This window comes from Erythrolamprus reginae, chromosome 4 (genome assembly GCF_031021105.1).
Source record: "Erythrolamprus reginae isolate rEryReg1 chromosome 4, rEryReg1.hap1, whole genome shotgun sequence".
Lineage (NCBI taxonomy): Eukaryota > Metazoa > Chordata > Lepidosauria > Squamata > Dipsadidae > Erythrolamprus > Erythrolamprus reginae.
This window is the reverse complement of record NC_091953.1, coordinates 3,134,404-3,154,919: the sequence shown is the minus strand read 5'-3', so window position 1 is coordinate 3,154,919 and position 20,516 is coordinate 3,134,404. Positions and strand designations below refer to the sequence as shown.

At 46.1% G+C, this 20,516-nt stretch overlaps 1 protein-coding gene across 1 annotated transcript in view; it reads right to left on the bottom strand.

Moving 5' to 3' along the window:
• Positions 1 to 19,048, bottom strand: part of FCHSD2 (FCH and double SH3 domains 2) — a 163,630-nt gene extending 144,582 nt beyond the window's left edge. Inside the window, exons 1-2 of the mRNA XM_070751513.1 lie at positions 18,898 to 19,048; positions 8,689 to 8,786 (exon numbers count right to left, since the gene is read on the bottom strand). Of these exons, the coding sequence (XP_070607614.1) occupies positions 8,689 to 8,786; positions 18,898 to 18,918 (119 nt within the window). The 5' untranslated portion in view covers positions 18,919 to 19,048. The remainder of the gene's footprint in view (positions 1 to 8,688; positions 8,787 to 18,897) is intronic.
• Between the last annotated feature and the right edge of the window lie 1,468 nt (positions 19,049 to 20,516).

Genomic DNA, 20,516 nt, shown 5'->3' with positions numbered 1-20,516 from the left:
CTTTTTAGTATTTGGAAGACCAAAACTGAAGGCTGTATTCCAAGCGTGGCCTTACCAAGGCCTTATAAAATGATATTAACACTTCACGTGATCTTGATTCTCTCCCTCTGTTCATGCAGCCTAGAATTGTGGTTGGCTTTTTTAGCAGCTGCTGCACACGGCTGGCTCCTATTTAAGTGATTGTCCACTAGGAATCCAATGTCCCTCTCATAGTTACTACTGCTGAGCCAGGCACCCCCTATTCTATACTTGTGCATTTCAAAAACAAGTATCTATCCTCTGGCTGGGGCCTTTAAAAGGACACAGCAACACACCACCAGAGGCTACTGCTGATTGTATTTATACATATATACATATATAATATATATGTCAAGAATTGTCCTAAAAATGCAAATTCCAGGTGTACTTATAAATGAAGATTGCTGATTGCCGGTTGCCAATCAGTTTCCGGTCACAATTCAAAGTGTTGGTTATGACCTATAAAGCCCTTCATGGCACTGGACCAGATTATCTCAGGGACCGCCTTCTGCTGCACGAATCCCAGTGACCAGTTAGGTCCCACAGAGTGGGTCTTCTCCGGGTCCCGTCAACCAAACAATGTCGCTTGGCGGGACCCAGGGGAAGAGCCTTCTCTGTGGCGGCCCCGGCCCTCTGGAACCAACTCCCCCCAGAGATTAGAATTGCCCCCACCCTCCTTGCCTTTCGTAAGCTGCTTAAAACCCACCTCTGCCGCCAGGCATGGGGGAACTGAGACACCCTTTCCCCCTAGGCCGTTACAATTTTATGCATGGTATGTCTGTATGTATGACTGGTTTTTATATAATGGGTTTTTAACTGTTTTTAGTATTGGATTTTGTTATATACTGTTTTATTGCTGTTGTTAGCCGCCCCGAGTCTGCGGAGAGGGGCGGCATACAAATCCAATAAATAAATAAATGAGACTCCATGGCAATAGGAATTCCATCCATGGCTCCGTTCTTTTCCATGAGCCAAACCGGAACTGCTTTTTCCATGTCGGTGGGGGGGGGGGAATGGGGGTGGCAGCCAGGCCCCCCTCCCACCGTCTATTTCCGTCTGTGAATTATTTCCTTCCCATCTTGCACTGAAAAACTTTTGACATCTGCGTTACAACTGAGCCTTAATTGGCCAAGCTGTTGAGGCAACACCAGTGCCAGTTCTCCCTTCCGAAGGCTGGCAGTTACAAATAAGGAACAATAAATATTCTCCTTGCAGTCTCTACGGGGAGTGTTTGTATTTGTATTTGTATTTATTAGATTTGTATGCCGCCCCTCTCCGAAGACTTGGGGCGGCTAACAACAATATAAAAAGACAATGTAAACAAATCTAATATTAAAAACAATCTAAAAAACCCCAATTTAAAGAACCACTCATACATACAAGCATTCCATGTATAAATTCTATAAGCCTAGGGGGAAGGGAAATTTCAATTCCCCCATGCCTGACGACAGAGGTGGGTTTTAAGGAGCTTGCGAAAGGCAAGAAGGGTGGGGGCAACTCTGATATCTGGGGGGAGCTGCTTCCAGAGGGTCGGGGCCGCCACAGAGAAGGCTCTTCTCCTGGGTCCCGCCAAATGACATTGCTTAGTCGACGGGACCCGGAGAAGGCCAACTCTATGGGACCTAACCGGTCGCTGGGATTCCTGCGGCAGAAGGCGGTCCCGGAGATAAAACTTCTAGTGCAATTTCCAGTTACAAACTCTTACATGGTACTTTCCAAATAGCAAGTGCTTGCTTGGTTCATTTTTCTTTGTGGTTAGGACTAATCAACTTTTTTAAAAAAAGTTATATACAAGGCACTGGCCCACCCTCTTGCCAGCCACCTATTCATTTCAGTTTAGATATTTTTGATTAGCTTATAGAATAAAATAGAAGGGCGAATAGGAAGACACAGGGGGAGACTTTAGATTCCTTCTATTGCAGATGATAATAACAACAATAACAACAACAACTGGGACTACTTCATAAGCCAGTGAAAGTGGTCTCAGTGGTCCTTGGCACGCTGGGCACAGGGCCAAAGGATCTCAGCGGACATTTGAAAACCATTGGAATTGACAAAATCTCCATCTGTCAATTGCAAAATGCCACTTTACTAGGATCAGCACACATAATTCGCCACTATATCCCGCAGTCCTAGGTGCTTGGGAAGTCTCAGATTGGTGATGAAATACGAAATCCAGCATAGTGATCTTGTTTGCTGTTTTGTATTGCTAACAACAACAACAAATGGGAAGAGCCTTCTCTGTGGCGGCCCCGGCCCTCTGGAACCAACTCCCCCCAGAAATTAGAATTGCCCCCACCCTCCTTGCCTTTCGTAAGCTACTTAAAACCCACCTCTGCCGTCAGGCATGGGGGAATTGAGATACTCTTTCCCCCTAGGCCTTTACAATTTTATGCATGGTATGTCTGTATGTATGTTTGGTTTTTATATTAATGGATTTTTAATCGTTTTTAGTATTGGATTATTATTGTACACGGTCTTATTATTGCTGTTAGCCGCCCCGAGTCTCCGGAGAGGGGCGGCATACAAATCCAATAAATAAATAAAATAAATAAATACATTTGCAAGGGGTCTTGGAGGCCTTCTAGTCCAATCCCCTACATAGTCAGGACACTAGTTCAAACAAATGGTTATTCAACATCTTAAACACTTTCAGTGTTGGAGCATTCACAACTTTTGGAGTCAAGCTATTGCACAGATTAATTGTTCTGTCAGGAATTTTCTCCTTAGTTCTAAGTTGCTTCTCTCCTTGATTAGTTTCCACCCATTGCTTCTTGTTTTTATCTTCAGGTGCTTTGGAGAATAGTTCAACTCCCTTTTTCTTTGTGGCAACCCCTGAGATATTGGAACACTGCTATCATGTGTAAAATAAAGCTTCAACATCAAACCATAGAAACATAGAAGACTGACGGCAGAAAAAGACCTCATGGTCCATCTAGTCTGCCCTTATACTATTTCCTGTATTTTATCTTACAATGGATCTATGTTTATCCCAGGCATGTTTAAATTCAGTTCCTGTGGATTTACCAACCACGTCTGCTGGAAGTTTGTTCCAAGGATCTACTACTCTTTCAGTGAAATAATATTTTCTCACGTTGCTTTTGATCTTTCCCCCAACTGACTTCAGATTGTGTCCCCTTGTTCTTGTGTTCACTTTCCTATTAAAAACACTGCCCTCCAGAACCTTATTTAACCCTTTAACATATTTAAATGTTTCGATCATGTCCCCCCTTTTCCTTCTGTCCTCCAGACTCTACAGATGGAGTCCATGAAGTCTTTCCTGATACGTTTTATGCTTAAGACCTTCCACCATTCTTGTAGCCCGTCTTTGGACCCCTTCAATTTTGTCAATATCTTTTTGTAGGTTAGGTCTCCAGAACTGAACACAGTATTCCAAATGTGGTCTCACCAGCGCTCTATATAAGGGGATCACAACCACAACTTTTGATTTTTCTCTAATACTGTAAACTAGCCGTTTCTATAAAAACAATTCAACCTAATCGCTAAAACCTGAAATCAAAGTTTCTTTCCTTTTTTCTCCCACCTCAGGCACAAAGTCCCAGACGCGGCCTGGGAACAAAAGGACTTATATTCTTTTCCTTAATCTTGCCAACCAGGTATTTATGATATCATTGGATTTCGAAAGATGAGAAGACAACCTTGGCAAAGACGCTCTGTTCAGTCAACACGAACGTTCAGAGAAAGATCTATGGATTCTGGACATACAGAACAAACTGATAATGATCATAAAAACACACTCTGTAAAAGACCTTGGAATACTAATATCAAATGACCTAAGTGCTAAAGCCCACTGCAACAATATCGCCATAAAGGCTTCTAGAGTTGTTAACCTGATCCTACGTAGCTTCTGCTCCGGCAATCTCACACTACTCACAAGAGCCTACAAAACTTTTGCCAGACCCATCCTTGAATACAGCTCATCTGTCTGGAACCCATACCACATCTCGGACATCAACACCCTTGAAAACGTCCAAAGATATTTCACCAGAAGAGCCCTTCACTCCTCCACTCGAAACAGAATATCCTACGAAAATAGACTAACAATCCTGGGCCTAGAAAGCCTAGAACTACGGCACCTAAAACACGATTTGAGTATTGCCCACAAGATCATATGCTGCAACGACCTACCGGTCAACGACTACTTCAGCTTCAACCGCAACAACACAAGAGCACGCAACAGATTCAAACTTAATATTAACCACTCCAAACTTGACTGTAAAAAATATGACTTTAACAATCGAGATGTCGAAGCGTGGAACTCATTACTGGACTCAGTAGTGTCAACCCTTAACCCCCAACATTTCTCCCTTAGACTCTCCACGATTGACCTCTCCAGGTTCCTAAGAGGTCAGTAAGGGGCGTACATAAGTGCACTAGTGTGCCTTTCGTCCCCTGTCCAATTGTCTTTCCTTTATCTCATATATCATATATATTTTCTTCCTTTCATATACCTTCTCCTCTATTTTTACATATTATCTTTATATATATTACTTCATGTCTATTCTCTTCCGTATGTTGTGTATTGGACAAATGAATAAATAAATAAATAAATAAATAAATAAATAAATAAATAATCCTTATTTGATGGAAAAATATCTTACAGACCGTAGAAACCGGTCCTGCCAGCATTTATTCTGTGCAAATAAAAAAAAAAAAAAAAGCATTCTTGCAGAAAACACACCACAAAATACCCGTGATTCCAGGAGGATCTCAATGCAAGACAAGCATCCTTCTCGGGATAACTATTGACAGACGTGACAGGCTTACCACGCCGAATGCTTTCTAATTTGCTAAGAAAGTCCTCAGAATTGCCACTTTGTGTAGAGCAATTTGCAAGGCGCCCTAATCTTGCTGGATTCGCAATCAGAAAGCCCACCAGCGGTGATGTTTCATTGATTACATGCAAATAGTTCTTCCCAGGCCTGTCCAAGGAATCAATGCTTTCTACACCAAGCACCAATGAATATTTCTCCAAGCACTTAGCTGGCTCGCTTTCATCCCTGTGGATTCTTTTAATATAAAAAGGGATAAAATGCTAAGGAGGAAGAAGTCCATTTGAGGCCATTAGAAACATAGAAGACTGACGGCAGAAAAAGACCTCATGGTCCATCTAGTCTGCCCTTATACTATTTTCTGTATTTTATCTTAGGATGGATATATGTTTATCCCAGGCATGTTTAAATTCAGTTACTGTGGATTTATCTACCACATCTGCTGGAAGTTTGTTCCAAGGATCTACTACTCTTTCAGTAAAATAATATTTTCTCATGTTGCTTCTGATCTTTCCCCCAACTAACTTCAGATTGTGTCCCCTTGTTCTTGTGTTCACTTTCCTATTAAAAACACTTCCCTCCTGGACCTTATTTAACCCTTTAACATATTTAAATGTTTCGATCATGTCCCCCCTTTCCCTTCTGTCCTCCAGACTACTACTGGCCGTCCTCAAGTTACGGCCACAAATGGGCCCAATGCTTATGTTGGTGGGGGAAATATTTGTTAAGCAAGCTCTGCCCCATTTAATGAACTTTCTTACAACGGTTGTTAAGTGAATCACTTGTTTGTTGTTAAGTTAGCAACACGGTCATTAAGTGAATCAGACTCCCCCCCCCCCATTGATATTGCTCATCAGAAGGTCGCAAAAGGGGATCATGTGACCCCAGGACGCTGCGACCATCATAAATACGAGTCATGCGACCATGGGGATATGTTGCAATGGTCGTTAAGTGTGAAAAGAGAGATCATATCACTTTTATTTATTTATTTATTAGATTTGTATGCCGCCCCTCTTTGGAGACTCGGAGCAGCTCACAACAACAAAACAGTACAAATCCAATAGTAAAAGCAGTTTAAAACCCTTAATATATAAAAAAAAGTCATACATCTCATACAAACCACGCGTAAAGCGGAAACGGCCCAGGGGAATCAATTTCCCCATGCCTGATGGCAGAGGTGGGTTTTAAGAAGTTTGCGAAAGGCAAGGAGGGTGGGGGCAATTCGAATCTCCGGGGGGAATTGATTCCAGGGGGTCGGGGCCGCCACAGAGAAGGCTCTTCCCCTGGGTCCCACCAGACGACATTGTTTCGTCGACAGGACCCGGAGAAGGCCAACTCTGTGGGACCTAATTGGTCGCTGGGATTCGTGCGGCAGAAGGCGTTCCCGGAGATATTCTGGTCCGGTGCCATGAAGGGCTTTATAGGTCATCACCAACACTTTGAATTGTGACCGGAAACTGATCGGCAACCAATGCAGACTGCGGAGTGTTGGTGTGACATGGGCATATTTGGGAAAGCCCATGACTGCTCTTGCAGCTGCATTCTGCACGATCTGAAGTTTCCGAACACAAAGGTAGCCCCATGTAGAGAGCATTACAGTAGTCGAACCTCTTCTCCTTTTCTCAGTGCTGTTGTTAATTTTGGTCACTTAAATGAATTGGTGTAAGTCAAGGACTTACAGCCATTTCTTGAACGGCCGTTCAAAGTCACAACAACACTGCAAAAAAAGGGGTTTGTGATCAGTCCTCCCGCTTATTACCAGCACACAGCATTTCCATGGTCACACGATCAAAATTCAGAAGTCTGGCAAGCGACTCAAACTTATGACGGCCGCCATGTCCCTTTATGCGACCTCCAGGCAAGGCCAAATCAATGAGGAAAGCCTAGATTCACTTAGCAACCGTGTTCCTAACTTAATAACAGAAGTGATTCACTTAACAGCCATTGGCAACAAAAGGTCACAGAATGGGGCAAAACTTACACAGCAAATCCCTTGCTTAGCAACAGAAATGTTGCGCTCCACGGTGGCCATAAGTTGAGGACAACCGGTCTTTTTTAAATTAAAGGGGGGACATGATCGAAACATTTAAATATGTTGAAGGGTTAAATAAGGTCCAGGAGGGAAGTGTTTTTAATAGGAAAGTGGACACATAAAACAAGGGGACACAATCTGAAGTTAGTTGGGGGAAAGATCAGAAGCAACATGAGAAAATATTATTTTACTGAAAGAGTAGTAGATCCTTGGAACAAACTTCCAGCAGACGTGGTAGATAAATCCACAGTCACTGAATTTAAACATGCCTGGGATAAACATAGATCCATTGTAAGATAAAATACAGGAAATAGTATAAGGGCAGACTAGATGGACCATGAGGTCTTTTTCTGCCGCCAGTCTTCTATTTTTCTATGTTTGATAAACGCCAGTTTGTTTTTTTTTCTTTTTTTCCCAAAGCCGATTTGAAAAATGACCAATTCTGGCCCTTTTTCGAGGTGAAGCTGGGGGAGAATCTGACTCACTTCCATTTAAAAAAAATATATATATTTTATTGATTTTATAGAATAATTACATGGAACGAACATATAACAGTGCACAGTGCATGTGCCCATCACCTTACAAAACAAGACACCCCCCTTCACCACCACCACCCATACAAGGGGATTCAAAAGTTTTTGATTTTGTTTATCTGTATTTCCTTGGCTCTATCTTGCATTAGATATTACTAAAAGAGTGATTGCAGTTTATTTTTCACATTTACATCACAGATTCTACTCAACATATAATCCTTCACCTTATTCCATCGTACCATCAGCTTCTCCAGTTTGTTTTCATCAAAGTTGTTTAATCTTATTTCCATAATTTCAAAATGTATGTACAGTGGTCCCCTGATCATTGCGAGGGTTCCGTTCCAGGACCCCTCCCAATGATCGGTTTTTCGCGAAGTAGCGCTGCGGAAGTAAAAACACCATCTGCGCATGCGCAGATGGTGTTTTTACTTCCGCCGCAGCAGCGAGGAGCCGAAGATTGGGGTTTCCCCACCGCCCACGCAAACTCCTCGCTGCCGCTCGCCCGCCCTTCACCCGCCCACGCCGTTCGCTCGCGCCGCTTCCCAGCTGAGACCTGAAGCCAATTCGCTTCAGGACTCAGCTGGGAAGCGGCGAGAATGAACGGCGTGGGCGGGCGAAGGGTGGGCGAGCGGCGGGCGCGCGGGCAGGCAGGCGGCGGACAAGCCGTTCGCTTGCGCCGCTCGCTCACGCCGCTTCCCAGCTGAGTCCTGAAGCCAATTCGCTTCAGGACTCAGCTGGGAAGCGGCGAGAATGAACGGCGTGGGCGGGCGAAGGGCGGGCGAGCGGCAGCGAGGAGTTTGCGTGGGCGGTGGGGAAACTCCTCGCTGATGCCCGCCGCTCGCCCTCCCGCCAGCATGAGGGGGAAGACCCAGGGAAGCCGCCCAGCAGCTGATCTGCCCGGCGCCATCTACGCATGCGTGCCCATAGAAAAAAGAGTGTGCATGCGCAGATGGTGTTTTTACTTCCGGGTTGAAAAATCGCCATATAGCCGTTTCGCAATGATCGGGGTCGCAATACCCGGGGGATCACTGTATACATACACACACATCTGACTCACTTCCAGAATACAAAAAAACCCTCCCTCGTTTCGGACGCTTGGGTCTCCCATCTTTGTTAATGGGCTTTGCAACTTGGGAAAAACAAACCCCCCCATGCATTGTGTTAGTTGCCGTTATGACTTCCAGCTGTGGCGAGGCCTTCGCAAAGTTTGAAGGGCAGGAAATCTTGAGAGGAAATTCCATCAGTTCCTGCCGTTTTGTAACCCAAACTGTGGTTCCAAAAAGGGAGAAAAAAACGTGGCTGTTAATTTTACCTCATGTCTTCAAGTAAGTCGCACTCGGCCTGATGCTTCGCTTGAAGTTTTGTCATCTGATCAGCCTGGATGAGTTTCAGCTCTTGGGTGATTTTCACCTAGGAGGGGGGGGGGGGGAATTTAAATTTTTAAGTAATTATTTTTAATTTTTTAAGTAATTATTTTCTTCAGTGTCTTTCTTATTTAATAAGAAAGTACAGGTATATTGTTTTTATCATTGCTGTGAGCCGCCCCGAGTCTACGGAGAGGGGCGGCATACAAATCTAATTAATAATAATAATAATAATAATAATAATAATAATAATATAAAGTATTTTTAACCTTAGTTAAGTTTAAGTTTAATCAGATTTGTATGCCGCCCCTCTCCGCAGACTTGGGGCGGCTCACAGCAATAACAATACAATGTAAAACAAATCTAATATTTAAGTTAATTTAAAAAACACCACAAATTAAAACCAATCATACATACTAGCGTAACATGCATAAATTTTATAAGCCTAGGGGGAGGGAATATGTCAATTCCTCCATGCCTGACGACAGAGGTGGGTTTTAAGGAGCTTACGAAAGGCAAGGAGGGTGGGGGCAACTCTGATATCTGGGGGGAGTTGGTTCCAAAGGGTCGGGGCCACCACAGAGAAGGCTCTTCCCCTGGGTCCCGCCAAACGACATTGTTTAGTTGACGGGACCCGGAGAAGGCCAACTCTGTGGGACCTAACTGGTCGCTGGGATTCGTGCGGCAGAAGGCAGTCCCGGAGATATTCTGGTCCGGTGCCATGAAGGGCCTTATAGGTCATAACCAACACTTTGAATTGTGACCGCAAACTGATCGGCAACCAATGCAGACTGCGGAGTGTTGGTGAAACATGGGCATATCTAGGTAGGCCCATGACTGCTCTCGCAGCTGCATTCTGCACGATCTGAAGTTTCCGAACACTTTTCAAAGGTAGCCCCATGTAGAGAGCATTACAGTAGTCGAGCCTCCTTAGCCACCTTAAGACCTCTGGACTTCAACTCCCAGAATTCCCCGCCCAGCCATATATGATAGAGTTGGAAGAGGCCGGAAGGGTCATCTAAGTCAGGGGTCCTCAACCTCGGCCACTTTAAGACTTGTGGACTTCAACTCCCAGAGTTCCTCAGCCAGCCATGAATGATAGAGTTGGAAGAGGCTGGAAGGGTCATCTAAGTCAGGGGTCCTCAACCTTGGCCACTTTAAGATTTGTGGACTTCAACCTTTAAGACTTGTAGACTTCAACTCCCAGAGTTCCTCAGCCAGCCATGAATGATAGAGTTGGAAGAGGCCAGAAAGGTCATCTAAGTCAGGGGTCTGCAAACCTGGCCACTTTTAAGACTCGTGGACTTCCACTCCCAGAGTTCCTGTCAGCTTTGCTGACTGAGGAATTCTGGGAGTTGAAGTCCACAAGTCTTCAATTCTGGGAGTTGAAGTCCAGGGGTCTTAACGTGGCTAAGGTTGGGAATAATCCTTCCGCGTTAAATTTTAGCCTTTTATCCTTACAGCCACAATTGGGATGAAAATTCCCGTTGCTAAACAAAGGAACCAACCTTTGAATTGACAACCTTTTCTTATGGTTGTTAAGCGGATCATTTGGTTGTTAAGTGAACCCAGGTTCCTTCTATCAGTTTTGAAGGTCACAAATGGGGATCACATCACCCCGAGGACGGTGCGACTATGGTATAAATACACACCAGTTTGCCAACTGCCTGCATTTTCATCATGTGGCTGTGGGGATGTCGTTGTAAGTTGTAACTGGTTGTAAGTTGTAACAAGGACTGGTTGTAAGTTACTTTATTTCATCACCCTCGTTAATATTGGTCGGTCGCTATACGAATGATTGAGAGTCGAGGATCACCCACAATGGTTAAATATACAGCTCGTCCTTATTTTACAACCGTTCATTTCGTGACCAGAGTGACGACGGTCATTTAAAATGTGAGTTAGGACCATTTTTCACACTTATTTATTTATTGGATTTGTATGCCGCCCCTCTCCGTAGACTCGGGGCGGCTAACAACAATGATAAAAACAGCATGTGACAATCCAATAATAAAACAACTAAAAACCCTTATTATAAAACCAAACATACACACAAACATACCATGCATAACTTGTAATGGCCTAGAACAGCATAGAAACATAGAAGATTGATGGCAGAAAAAGACCTCATGGTCCATCTAGCCTGCCTTTATACTATTTCCTGTATTATATCTTAGGATGGATATATGTTTATCCCAGGCAGGTTTAAATTCAGTCACTGTGGATTTACCAACCAAGTCTGCTGGAAGTTTGTTCCAAGCATCTACTACTCTTTCGGTCAAATAATATTTTCTCACGTTGCTTCTGATCTTTCCCACAACTAACCTCAGATTATGTCCCCTTGTTCTTGTGTTCACTTTCCTATTAAAAACACTTCCCTCCTGGACCTTATTTAACCCTTTAACATATTTAAATGTTTCAATCATGTCCACCCTTTCCCTTCTGTCCTCCAGACCAGTGTTTCCCAACCTTGTCAACTTGAAGATATTTGGACTTCGACTACCAGAATTCCCCAGCCAGCGAATGCTGGCTGGGGAATTCTGGGAGTTAAAGTCCAGATATCTCCAAGTTGTCAAGGTTGGGAAACACTGCTCCAGACTATATAACCATTGCAGGTTCTATATTGCTGCGTAATCAAAATTCAGATACTTTAAATACTTTTAACTAATGAATTTACGACGGTTGCAGGATGCTAACGTTGTGCGATTTCCCTTCTGCGACCTTAACAGAAGCAAAGTCAATGGGGGGGGGGGGGGGGACTGGATTCACTTAACAACCGCAGTGACTCGCTTAACAACGGAAGCGAGAAATCGGGCAAAATCCACTTAGCAAATATTTCACTCAGCAACAGGGCTTGATTGTGGTCACCAGTTGGGGATTAACCGGTATTATGATTCCACTACCAAGCCCAGCTCCTGTGGCCTAGAGGTGGTGCTCTTGCCTTACGATCAGGAGGTTGGGAGTTCGATCCTAGGTAGAGAAACATGTAGGGCAGAGATCCTCAAACATGGCCACATAGCTGGCTGGAGAATTCTGGGAGTTGAATTCAATTCAATTCAATTCAATTTATTAGATTTGTATGCCGCCCCTCTCCGAAGACTCGGGGCGGCTCACAACAATAATAAAAACAATATTCCAGCGAAAACAAATCTAATATTAAAAAGCCCATAAAACCCTATCATATTTAAAAAAGCAAACAACATATACATACCCAAACATAAATATAAAAAAGCCTGGGGGAAAAGTGTCTCAACTCCCCCATGCCTGGCGGTATAGATGGGTCTTGACTAATTTACGAAAGACAAGGAGGGTGGGGGCAGTTCTAATCTCCGGGGTGAGTTGATTCCAGAGGGCCGGGGCTGCCACAGAGAAGGCTCTTCCCCTGGGGCCCGCCAAACAACATTGTTTGGTCGACGGGACCTGGAGAAGGCCAACTCTGTGGGACCTTATCAGTCGCTGGGATTTGTGCGGTAGCAGGTGGTTCCGGAGGCACTCTGGTCCAATGCCATGCAGGGCTTTAAAGGCCATAACCAACACTTTGAATTGTGACCGGAAACTGATCGGCAGCCAATGCAGGCCACGGAGTGTTGCAGAAACGTGTGCGAATCTAGGAAGTCTTCGGAGAGGGGCGGCATACAAATCTAAATAAATAAATAAATAAATAAATAAATAAATAAAGCCCCACCATGGCTCTCGTGGCCACATTCTGCACGATCTGAAGTTTCCGAACACTTTTCAGAGTCCACAAGTCTTCAAGTGGCCAAGTTTGGGGACTCCTGATGTAGGGTCTCCTGCTTGGGCAGAAGGGGTTAGACTAGATGACCTTCAAGGTCCTTTCTTTCTTTCTTTCTTTCTTTCTTTCTTTCTTTCTTTCTTTCTTTATTGGATTTGTATGGCGCCCCTCTCCGTAGACCCTTCCAACTCTTGTAACCATCTGTTAAATTCACACACACACAACCGGATGGCCATGACGTAGCTTTTCCCAAAAGACGAGAAAGCCCTCCACTGTTTTCATGCCGACATAATTTTGGAAACTGAAACGGTTTGATCTCCCTTAGAACAATACGAGACGTAATATTTCCTGCATTATGAATGATATCGCAAGCAGCATTTTGCAATGTTCCCAAATAATCAAAATACCTCTGCAGGGGAAAGTCACCTTAGACTCAGGTGACTGGCATCATAGCCAGTTCTCCGGGCAAAAGGGAACAGCTCGGCAATAATTCCAGCGGGCAGGAAACACAACTTTTAAAAAAGTTTCCCCAGGATTTTTTTTTTTAAGGTAGATCAATAGAAAAGAAAGGAGAAACCTTCCTCATCTGGGTTCTTTGCTAGAGTCAAACCGTCAAGGACGCCGTTAAGTTATTTGAAGGGGAAAAGTTTAAACATTAATATTCCCCACTTTGAAGGTTTTAAAGAGTTAAAGGAACTCACTCACAGAAGCCGTGTGAAAAACAAGATCACTAAATACAGAAGTGGAAAGGGAAATGGAAAAATCCCTCAAAGAGCAAATAGGAACAAGGAACAGTAATGGATTCATAGTAGGGACAGCCACATCATGGGCTTCCCCAAATATGCCCATGTTACACCAACACTCCGCAGTCTGCATTGGTTGCCGATCAGTTTCCGATCACAATTCAAAGTGTTGGTTATGATCCATAAAGCCCTTCATGGCACCGGACCAGATTATCTCTGCTGCACGAATCCCAGCGACCAGTTAGGTCCCACAGAGTGGATCTACTCCGGGTCCCGTCAACTAAACAATGTCGCTTGGCGGGACCCAGGAGAAGAGCCTTCTCTGTGGCGGGCCCCGGCCCTCTGGAACCAACTCCCCCCAGAGATTAGAACTGCCCCCACCCTCCTTGCCTTTCGTAAGCTACTTAAAGCCCACCTCTGCCATCAGGCATGGGGGAATTGAGATCCTCTTTCCCCCCAGGCCTTTACAATTCTATGCATGGTATGTCTGTATGTATGTTTGGTTTATATATTAATGGGTTTTTAATCGTTTTTAGTATTAGATTACTATTGTACACTGTTTTATTGTTGCTGTTAGCCGCTCCGAATCTCCGGAGAGGGGCCGGCATACAAATCCAATCAATCAATCAATCAATAAATAAATAAATAAATAAATAAAATTAGTACGTAATATGTGTGTGTGTGTGTGGGGGGGAATCTTAAGGACTAGCTCCTTTTCCAATTACCTCATTTTATTAATTAGCCAGGAGCTCTCCTCCACCCAGTGGCCTTTTCCAGCCCCAAGGAGCTCCTGAAAGTTGCTGCCTTTTAATTAAGTCTGTTAATTGGAAAAAAATATTCATCAGACACCTTGCAAGTACAGTTACTTAGTCCTAAACTTACAGCCACAAGTGGCCGCAAAATTTCTGCGGCTAAGCAAACTTCATGTCCTGTTTTACCACCTTTCTTGATAACGGGCCCAAAGACGGGCTACAAGAATGGTGGAAGGTCTTAAGAATCAAACCTATCAGGAAAGACTTAATGAACTCCATCTGTATAGTCTGGAGGACAGAAGGAAAAGGGGGGACATGATAGAAACATTTAAATATGTCAAAGGGTTAATCAAGGTTCAGGAGGGAAGTGTTTTTAACAGGAAAGTGAACCCAAGAACAAGGGGAAACAATCTTGAGGTTAGTTCGGGGAAAGATCAGAAGCAACGTGAGAAAATATTATTTGACTGAAAGAGCAATAGATGCTTGGAACAAACTCCCAGCAGACGTGGTTGGTCAATCCACAGTCACTGAATGTAAACATACCTGGGATAAACACAAATCCATGCTAAGATAAAAATACAGGAAAATAGGGCAGACTAGATGGGCCAGGAGTTCTTTTTCTGCCATCAATCTTCTATGTTTCTATGCTATTAAGTGTGGGAAATGGTCCTAAGTCTACGGAGAGGTCTAATAAATCTAATAAATAATAATAATAATAATAATAATAATAATAATAATAATAATAATTTTAAATGACCGTTGTCACTCTGGTCATTAAATGAATGGTTGTAGATGCAAACTAGATGGACCATGAGGTCTTTTTCTGCCGTCAATCTTCTAGGTTTCTATAAGTTTTTAAGTGGAGCACTCCGGTTGTTAAGTTAGGAACACGGTCGTTAAGTGAATCTGGCTTTTCCCCCCCATTGACTTTGCTTGTCATAAGGTGGCAAAAGGGATTCACGTGACTACGGGACCGTCATAACTACGAATCAGCTGCCAAGCATCTGAATCAAGTGTCCATATTGGAAGCTGCTGCAATGGACATAAATATATATTAAAAAAACTGGTCGTAAGTCACTTTTTCCACTGCAACTTCAAATGGTCCTTAAATGAGTGGCTGTTAATCCATCAATGCAAAAAATGTGCATTGTTTTCCCCCAAATGAAAATGCCCAGATAATCCTCTGCTTTGTTTTTTTTTCCACCGGTCAAGGAAAATTTTCTCGCCGGCCAGGTAGAAACCGCAAGATTTCCAATCAGCTCAAACAGTCACGTCAGGGTCCAAAGTCACGTCGCAGGAATCCTCAGTTTTTTTTAAAAATCGCTCTAACAAACGGCATTTAAAAACTTTTGGTTTTTTTTGTGTTGTTGCCGTTGTTCTAGAGTTAGGAGGGCTGCGTTCACACGGTTCTATATTTAGGAGGGGGAAGCCCGGCCGTTTTTTTGTATTCGAAAGAAGAACAAATGCAGGCAGAAAACGAAGTTATTCTTCACTTATGGAGAAGATTTCAGACCTTCACTGGAGGGCTTTGAAGAAGAGGACGGAGGGCCACTTCTTTGCAATGGGGCGGGGTCTCCAGCTCGAGCGAGGGGGCTGGACTAGAAGACCTCCAAGGCCCCTTTCCAACTTTCTGACAGATAGTCCTCGACTTACGACTTGGTGGCTGTTCAAAGTTACACTGAAAAACAGGGACTGATGACCATTGCTCATGTGATCAAACTTTAGATGATTGGCAACTGATTCTGTCTATCTACCTACCTACCTACCTATCTCTCTCTCTACATACCTAAATACCTACCTACCTTATCTATCTACCTACCTACCTCTATCTGCCTCTATATCTATCTATATTTAATTCTCTCTCTACCTCCCTATTTACCTATCTCTCTTTCTCTCTACATATCTAAATACCTCCCTCCCTATCTACCTACCTACCTATCACTATCTGCCTCTATATCTATCTATATTTATCTCTCTCTCTCTACCTCCCTATCTCTCTCTCTCTCTACATACCTAAATACCTACCTACCTACCTATCACTATCTGCCTCTATATCTATCTATATTTATCTCTCTCTCTCTACCTCCCTATCTACCTATCTCTCTCTCTACATACCTAAATACCTACCTACCTACCTATCACTATCTGCCTTTATATCTATCTATATTTATCTCTCTCTTTCTACCTCCCTATCTACCTATCTCTCTCTCTCTCTAAATACCTAAATACCTACCTACCTACCTATCTACCTACCTATCACTATCTGCCTCTATATCTATCTATATTTATCTCTCTCTACCTCCCTAGCTACCTATCTCTCTCTCTCTACCTACCTACCTCTCTACCTACCTACCTATCAATCTCTCTACCTACCTCTCTTTATCCCTACCTATCTATCTGACAAGCAAAGTCAATGGGGAATCCAGATTCACTTAAAAGCCATGTTACCACCTTAATAAATGCAATGATTCGCGTAACGACCATTTACAAGAAAACCTGTAACATGGGGCAAAACCCACGTTAAGGAAATGTTTCACTTAGTGCTGTATGGACTCGACTGTGGCCATAACTCAAGGACTACCTGTATTGTGGGGTCTGCCATTAGCTCAGCTCCAAAACGTCTCCATTCGCCCCCTCCCACCAGGACAGACACCCCTATTTCTAACGCTTCTAGACGTTTTGCCAAGCAAAACCACCTGGGAGGGGATTCACAACAACACAACAACAATATCCACCCTGTGGTTTGCTTTTTTTTTTTAACAGAAAGGCTAAATTTGTTTTTATTTTTCATCCAAACCGCCTGGGACAGAAATCCCCCCCCCAAGCAAATTCATCCCCCTGAAGGGGAAGTCCAATCCCCCCCCTCCATATAAACAACCAACAATGCCTTGTAAACACGGTCCAAACTTGGCTTGCTGGGCTGAGCCGACCCACAGAATAAAACCCCAATGCCAGGCAAGCCAGGATCAGCCTCCTCCTCCTCCTCCTCGGCCCCTCCTTTCCTCCCTCCCCATTGAAAAAAAAAACCCCCAGCCTTTTTGTTGATGAAAATTAAACCTCTGATGAATTTTAGCCAGGTCTGAACAGGCAGGCACACGCTGGTGTGGGTGGCTGTTGTTGTTGTTGTTTTAAACAGCACACACACACGTTTTGATTTTACATTCGGGGAGCCAAGGCGGGCTGCGGGTTCCAGTTATGCAAGAGACGGGGCGGCGGTCAACAGAGCAAGGAAAGGCCTGCCTGGGGGTCACCCCCATGGGTGGGGGGGTACTTCACATCCAGGGTTGTGCAGACCCACACAACCACAGTTGTTGTGTCCCTTCTGCAACGGCTGGCCAGAGAGCAGCGTCCTGGCAGGGCCTCGGACTCCGTGGCTGGGACCCAACCCCTAAAAATAGCTGCCCTGCATCGGGCCAACCGGAGAGTTCCTCCCCCTTTGACCCGGGCCAAGAACGCAGGCCTTGAAACCGGGGAGTTGGGGGCTCTTCAGACAGATGCCCACCCCGTTCCCAACCGCCTTCTCGAATGCAAAAAAAAAGAGAGCCAATTGGGGCATCTTGGGTGACAAGCCGACTTCTCCTCCGCCCTGGCACCTCCCTGTCTTGCCCAAGCAGGCTGGCTGGGGATGATGGGTCTTGAAATCCCTCCCCCACCCCCCTCCCAATCTCTGAAAAGTGTGGGGAGGGCAGCTTGAGCTGATCAGGTTCAAATCCCGGCTGGTTCTAATTTGGAGTAACCCTGGCTCCTTTCTTTGCGGGGATAGGGGGGTGCCAGGACCCCCAATAACAACCCCTCTCCAAGCAAGCAGCCTTTAACGTCCCCATCGGACCCCCCGAGCAGGCTTGGATTTCACCAAGCAGCCGCAGGCATTCCCACAATGATCCCAGTCTCCTGGAGCCTCCGAGTCGGGGCTCCGGTTTTCTTGGGAAGGCATCCTTTTGGGTTTAAGGGGTGGGGGAGTTGAGGGTCAGCGGAGCAGCCTCAAGCAAAGCCCATCCTGCAGCCTTCCGCCTCTGCCGCGACCCTCCCCAGCCTCTGCAGACCCTGAAAGACTTCCCCTTCCAACCTGCAGCCCCCAAGCCCCCTCCTCCTCCATGCAGACCCTAAGCCCCCCCTCCCACTTGCACCCCCCCTCCTCCTCCATGCAGGCCCCCCAAATCCCCCTCCTCATCTATGCAGACCGCCAATCTCCCTCCTCCCCCCTACAGCCCCCCCAAAAAACCCCTCTTCCTCCATGTCAGCCCCTAAATCCCCTTCCTCATCCATGTAGACCCCCCAAGACCCCCTCCCACTTGCAGCCCCCTCCTTGTCCATGCAGCCCCCCAAATCCCCCTCCCCATCTTTGCAGACCGCCAATCTCCCTCCTCCTCCCTACAGCCCCCCCAAAACCCCCTCTTCCTCCATGCCAGCCTCCAATCCCCCTCTTCCTCCATGCAGCCCCTAAATCCCCTTCCTCGTCCATGTAGACCCCCCAAGGCCCCCTCCCACTTGCAGCCCCCTCCTCGTCCATGCAGCCCCCCCAAAACCTCTTCTACGCCTGACAGCCCCCTCCTCCTCCTTGCAGACCCCCAAGCCCCCTCCTCCTTCTTCATGCAGCCCCCTCCCAACCTGCAGCTCCCCCAAAGCCCTTCTACGCCCAACAGCGCCCCTCCTTGTCCATGCAGCCCCCCAAAATCCCCCTCTTCATCCATGCAGTCCCACAAGCACCCTTCTTCATGCAGCCCCCCCAAACCCTCTCTATGCCCAACAGCCCCCTCCTCCTCCTTGCAACCCCCCAAATCCCCCTCTTCGCCTATGCAGACCCCCAAGCGCCCTCCTCCTTCTTCATGCAGCCCCCCCAAGCCCGTCCTACGCCCCCCACCCCGTCCAGAGGTTCCCCGCTCCCCTCCGCCCCCCCCCCGCCACGACCCTCGCCGCCTCCGCGCTCACCTTCCTCGGCGGCGGCTGCATGGCGGCGGCGGCGGGGCCGCTCTGGGCCTCCACATCAATCCTTCCCCGCCCGGGACGGCAATGGCCAGGCGGGCGCCGAGCGGCGGGGGAGAGCGACGCCGGGCCGGGCCGGGCTCGGATGCTGCGGCTGCAGCGGCGCGGGGGCAGGCGAGCGGAGGGGCGTGGCCGCGCGGAGGGGGGCGTGGCCGGCGAGGGAGGGGAGGGCGGATCCCTGGCGCCGCCCTTACACGGCCTCCTTCGCAGCCGCGGGGCGGGGGCCGAGGGAGGGGCGTGGTGGCGCGTGCGCGGCGGAGCCTCCGGGGGAAGCCGCGCGAGACTTGGTCTTTTTCTCGGTCTCGTCCCTGAAAAAAAATGCCCGCGCTTTTTAGGCGCTTCCCTCAGATTCCGGGCAGGAAAAGGGACCTTGGGAGGTCTTCTTAGTCCGGCCTCCTCGCTTCAGGCGGGGGACCCGATGTGCGCGGCGGAGCCTCGGGGAAAGCCGCGAGAGATTTAATCTTTTTCTCGGTCTCGTCCCTGAAAAAATGCCCGCGCTTTTTATGCGCTTGCCTCAGATTCCCTCAAAATCGGAAGAGGGGCTTTGGGAGGTCTTCTAATCTAGTCCACCCTCCTCGCTTCGGACAGGAGACAAAAAATATATTAATATTGATTGTTTCTTCATTACTTATTTGACCCCTATGACCGTCATTAAGTGTTGTACCACATGATTCTTGACAAATGTCTTTTTCTTTTATGTACACTGAGCATCTGCGCCAAAGACAAATTCCTTGTGTGTCCAATAAAGAATTCTATTTTATATCCTAAAAATGGCTGTCTATTCTTTTCTTTAAAATCTCCCACAACTACTTGAGGGAAGCTATTCGGAATAACAATTGGCAGGGACCTTGGAGGTCATCTAGTCCAACCCACTGCTCAGGCACGAGACGCTAATAACCATTTCAGACAAATGCTTGTTCATCCTTTGCTTAAAAAACACCTCCAGTGGTGGAGCACCCACAACTTCAAGTGGCAAGCCGTCCCGTTGGTTAATAAGTCGGAGTGAAAAGCTCTAACAGGATTTTTTCCATTATCCTGCCGGCTCTCAATTCCTACCGGCCTGACTCGCCTAACGTGTTAATGCTGACTCGTGTCAGTCATCCTGAGGGAAGGGTGTTTTATTTTTTTACTCCGCTGCGATCCTTTTTAAAAAATATATAATATTTTATAATACAGTATTTCCCTAGTCTTTCCCATTTGCCCCGGGAGTGGAATTAATTTAAATAACGGTTAATAGGGCTTTCCCCTTTAATTAAAGACATCAAGGCTAGGCCATTTTCTCGCGCCGTCGCCGCGTGAGGAAGGCGGGGCATTAGGAAAGCCAATAGGAATGGTCGGCACGCAAGTGTGGGCACGCCCTCCCCCCGACACGGCTCCGCCTTCCTATTGGCCGCGCCTCTGGCGGGTTTAACCAAAGACGAACGGATTACACTCCTAGTCGCTGCTGCCCCCTAGCGGCTTGCTAAACAAGCTCATATTTTAATATTGGTTTGTATAATCTGCCACCAATGGCAAACGACAGCTGTTCCTTTGGAACAGTAGGTGAAACCATAAGCAAGGATTTA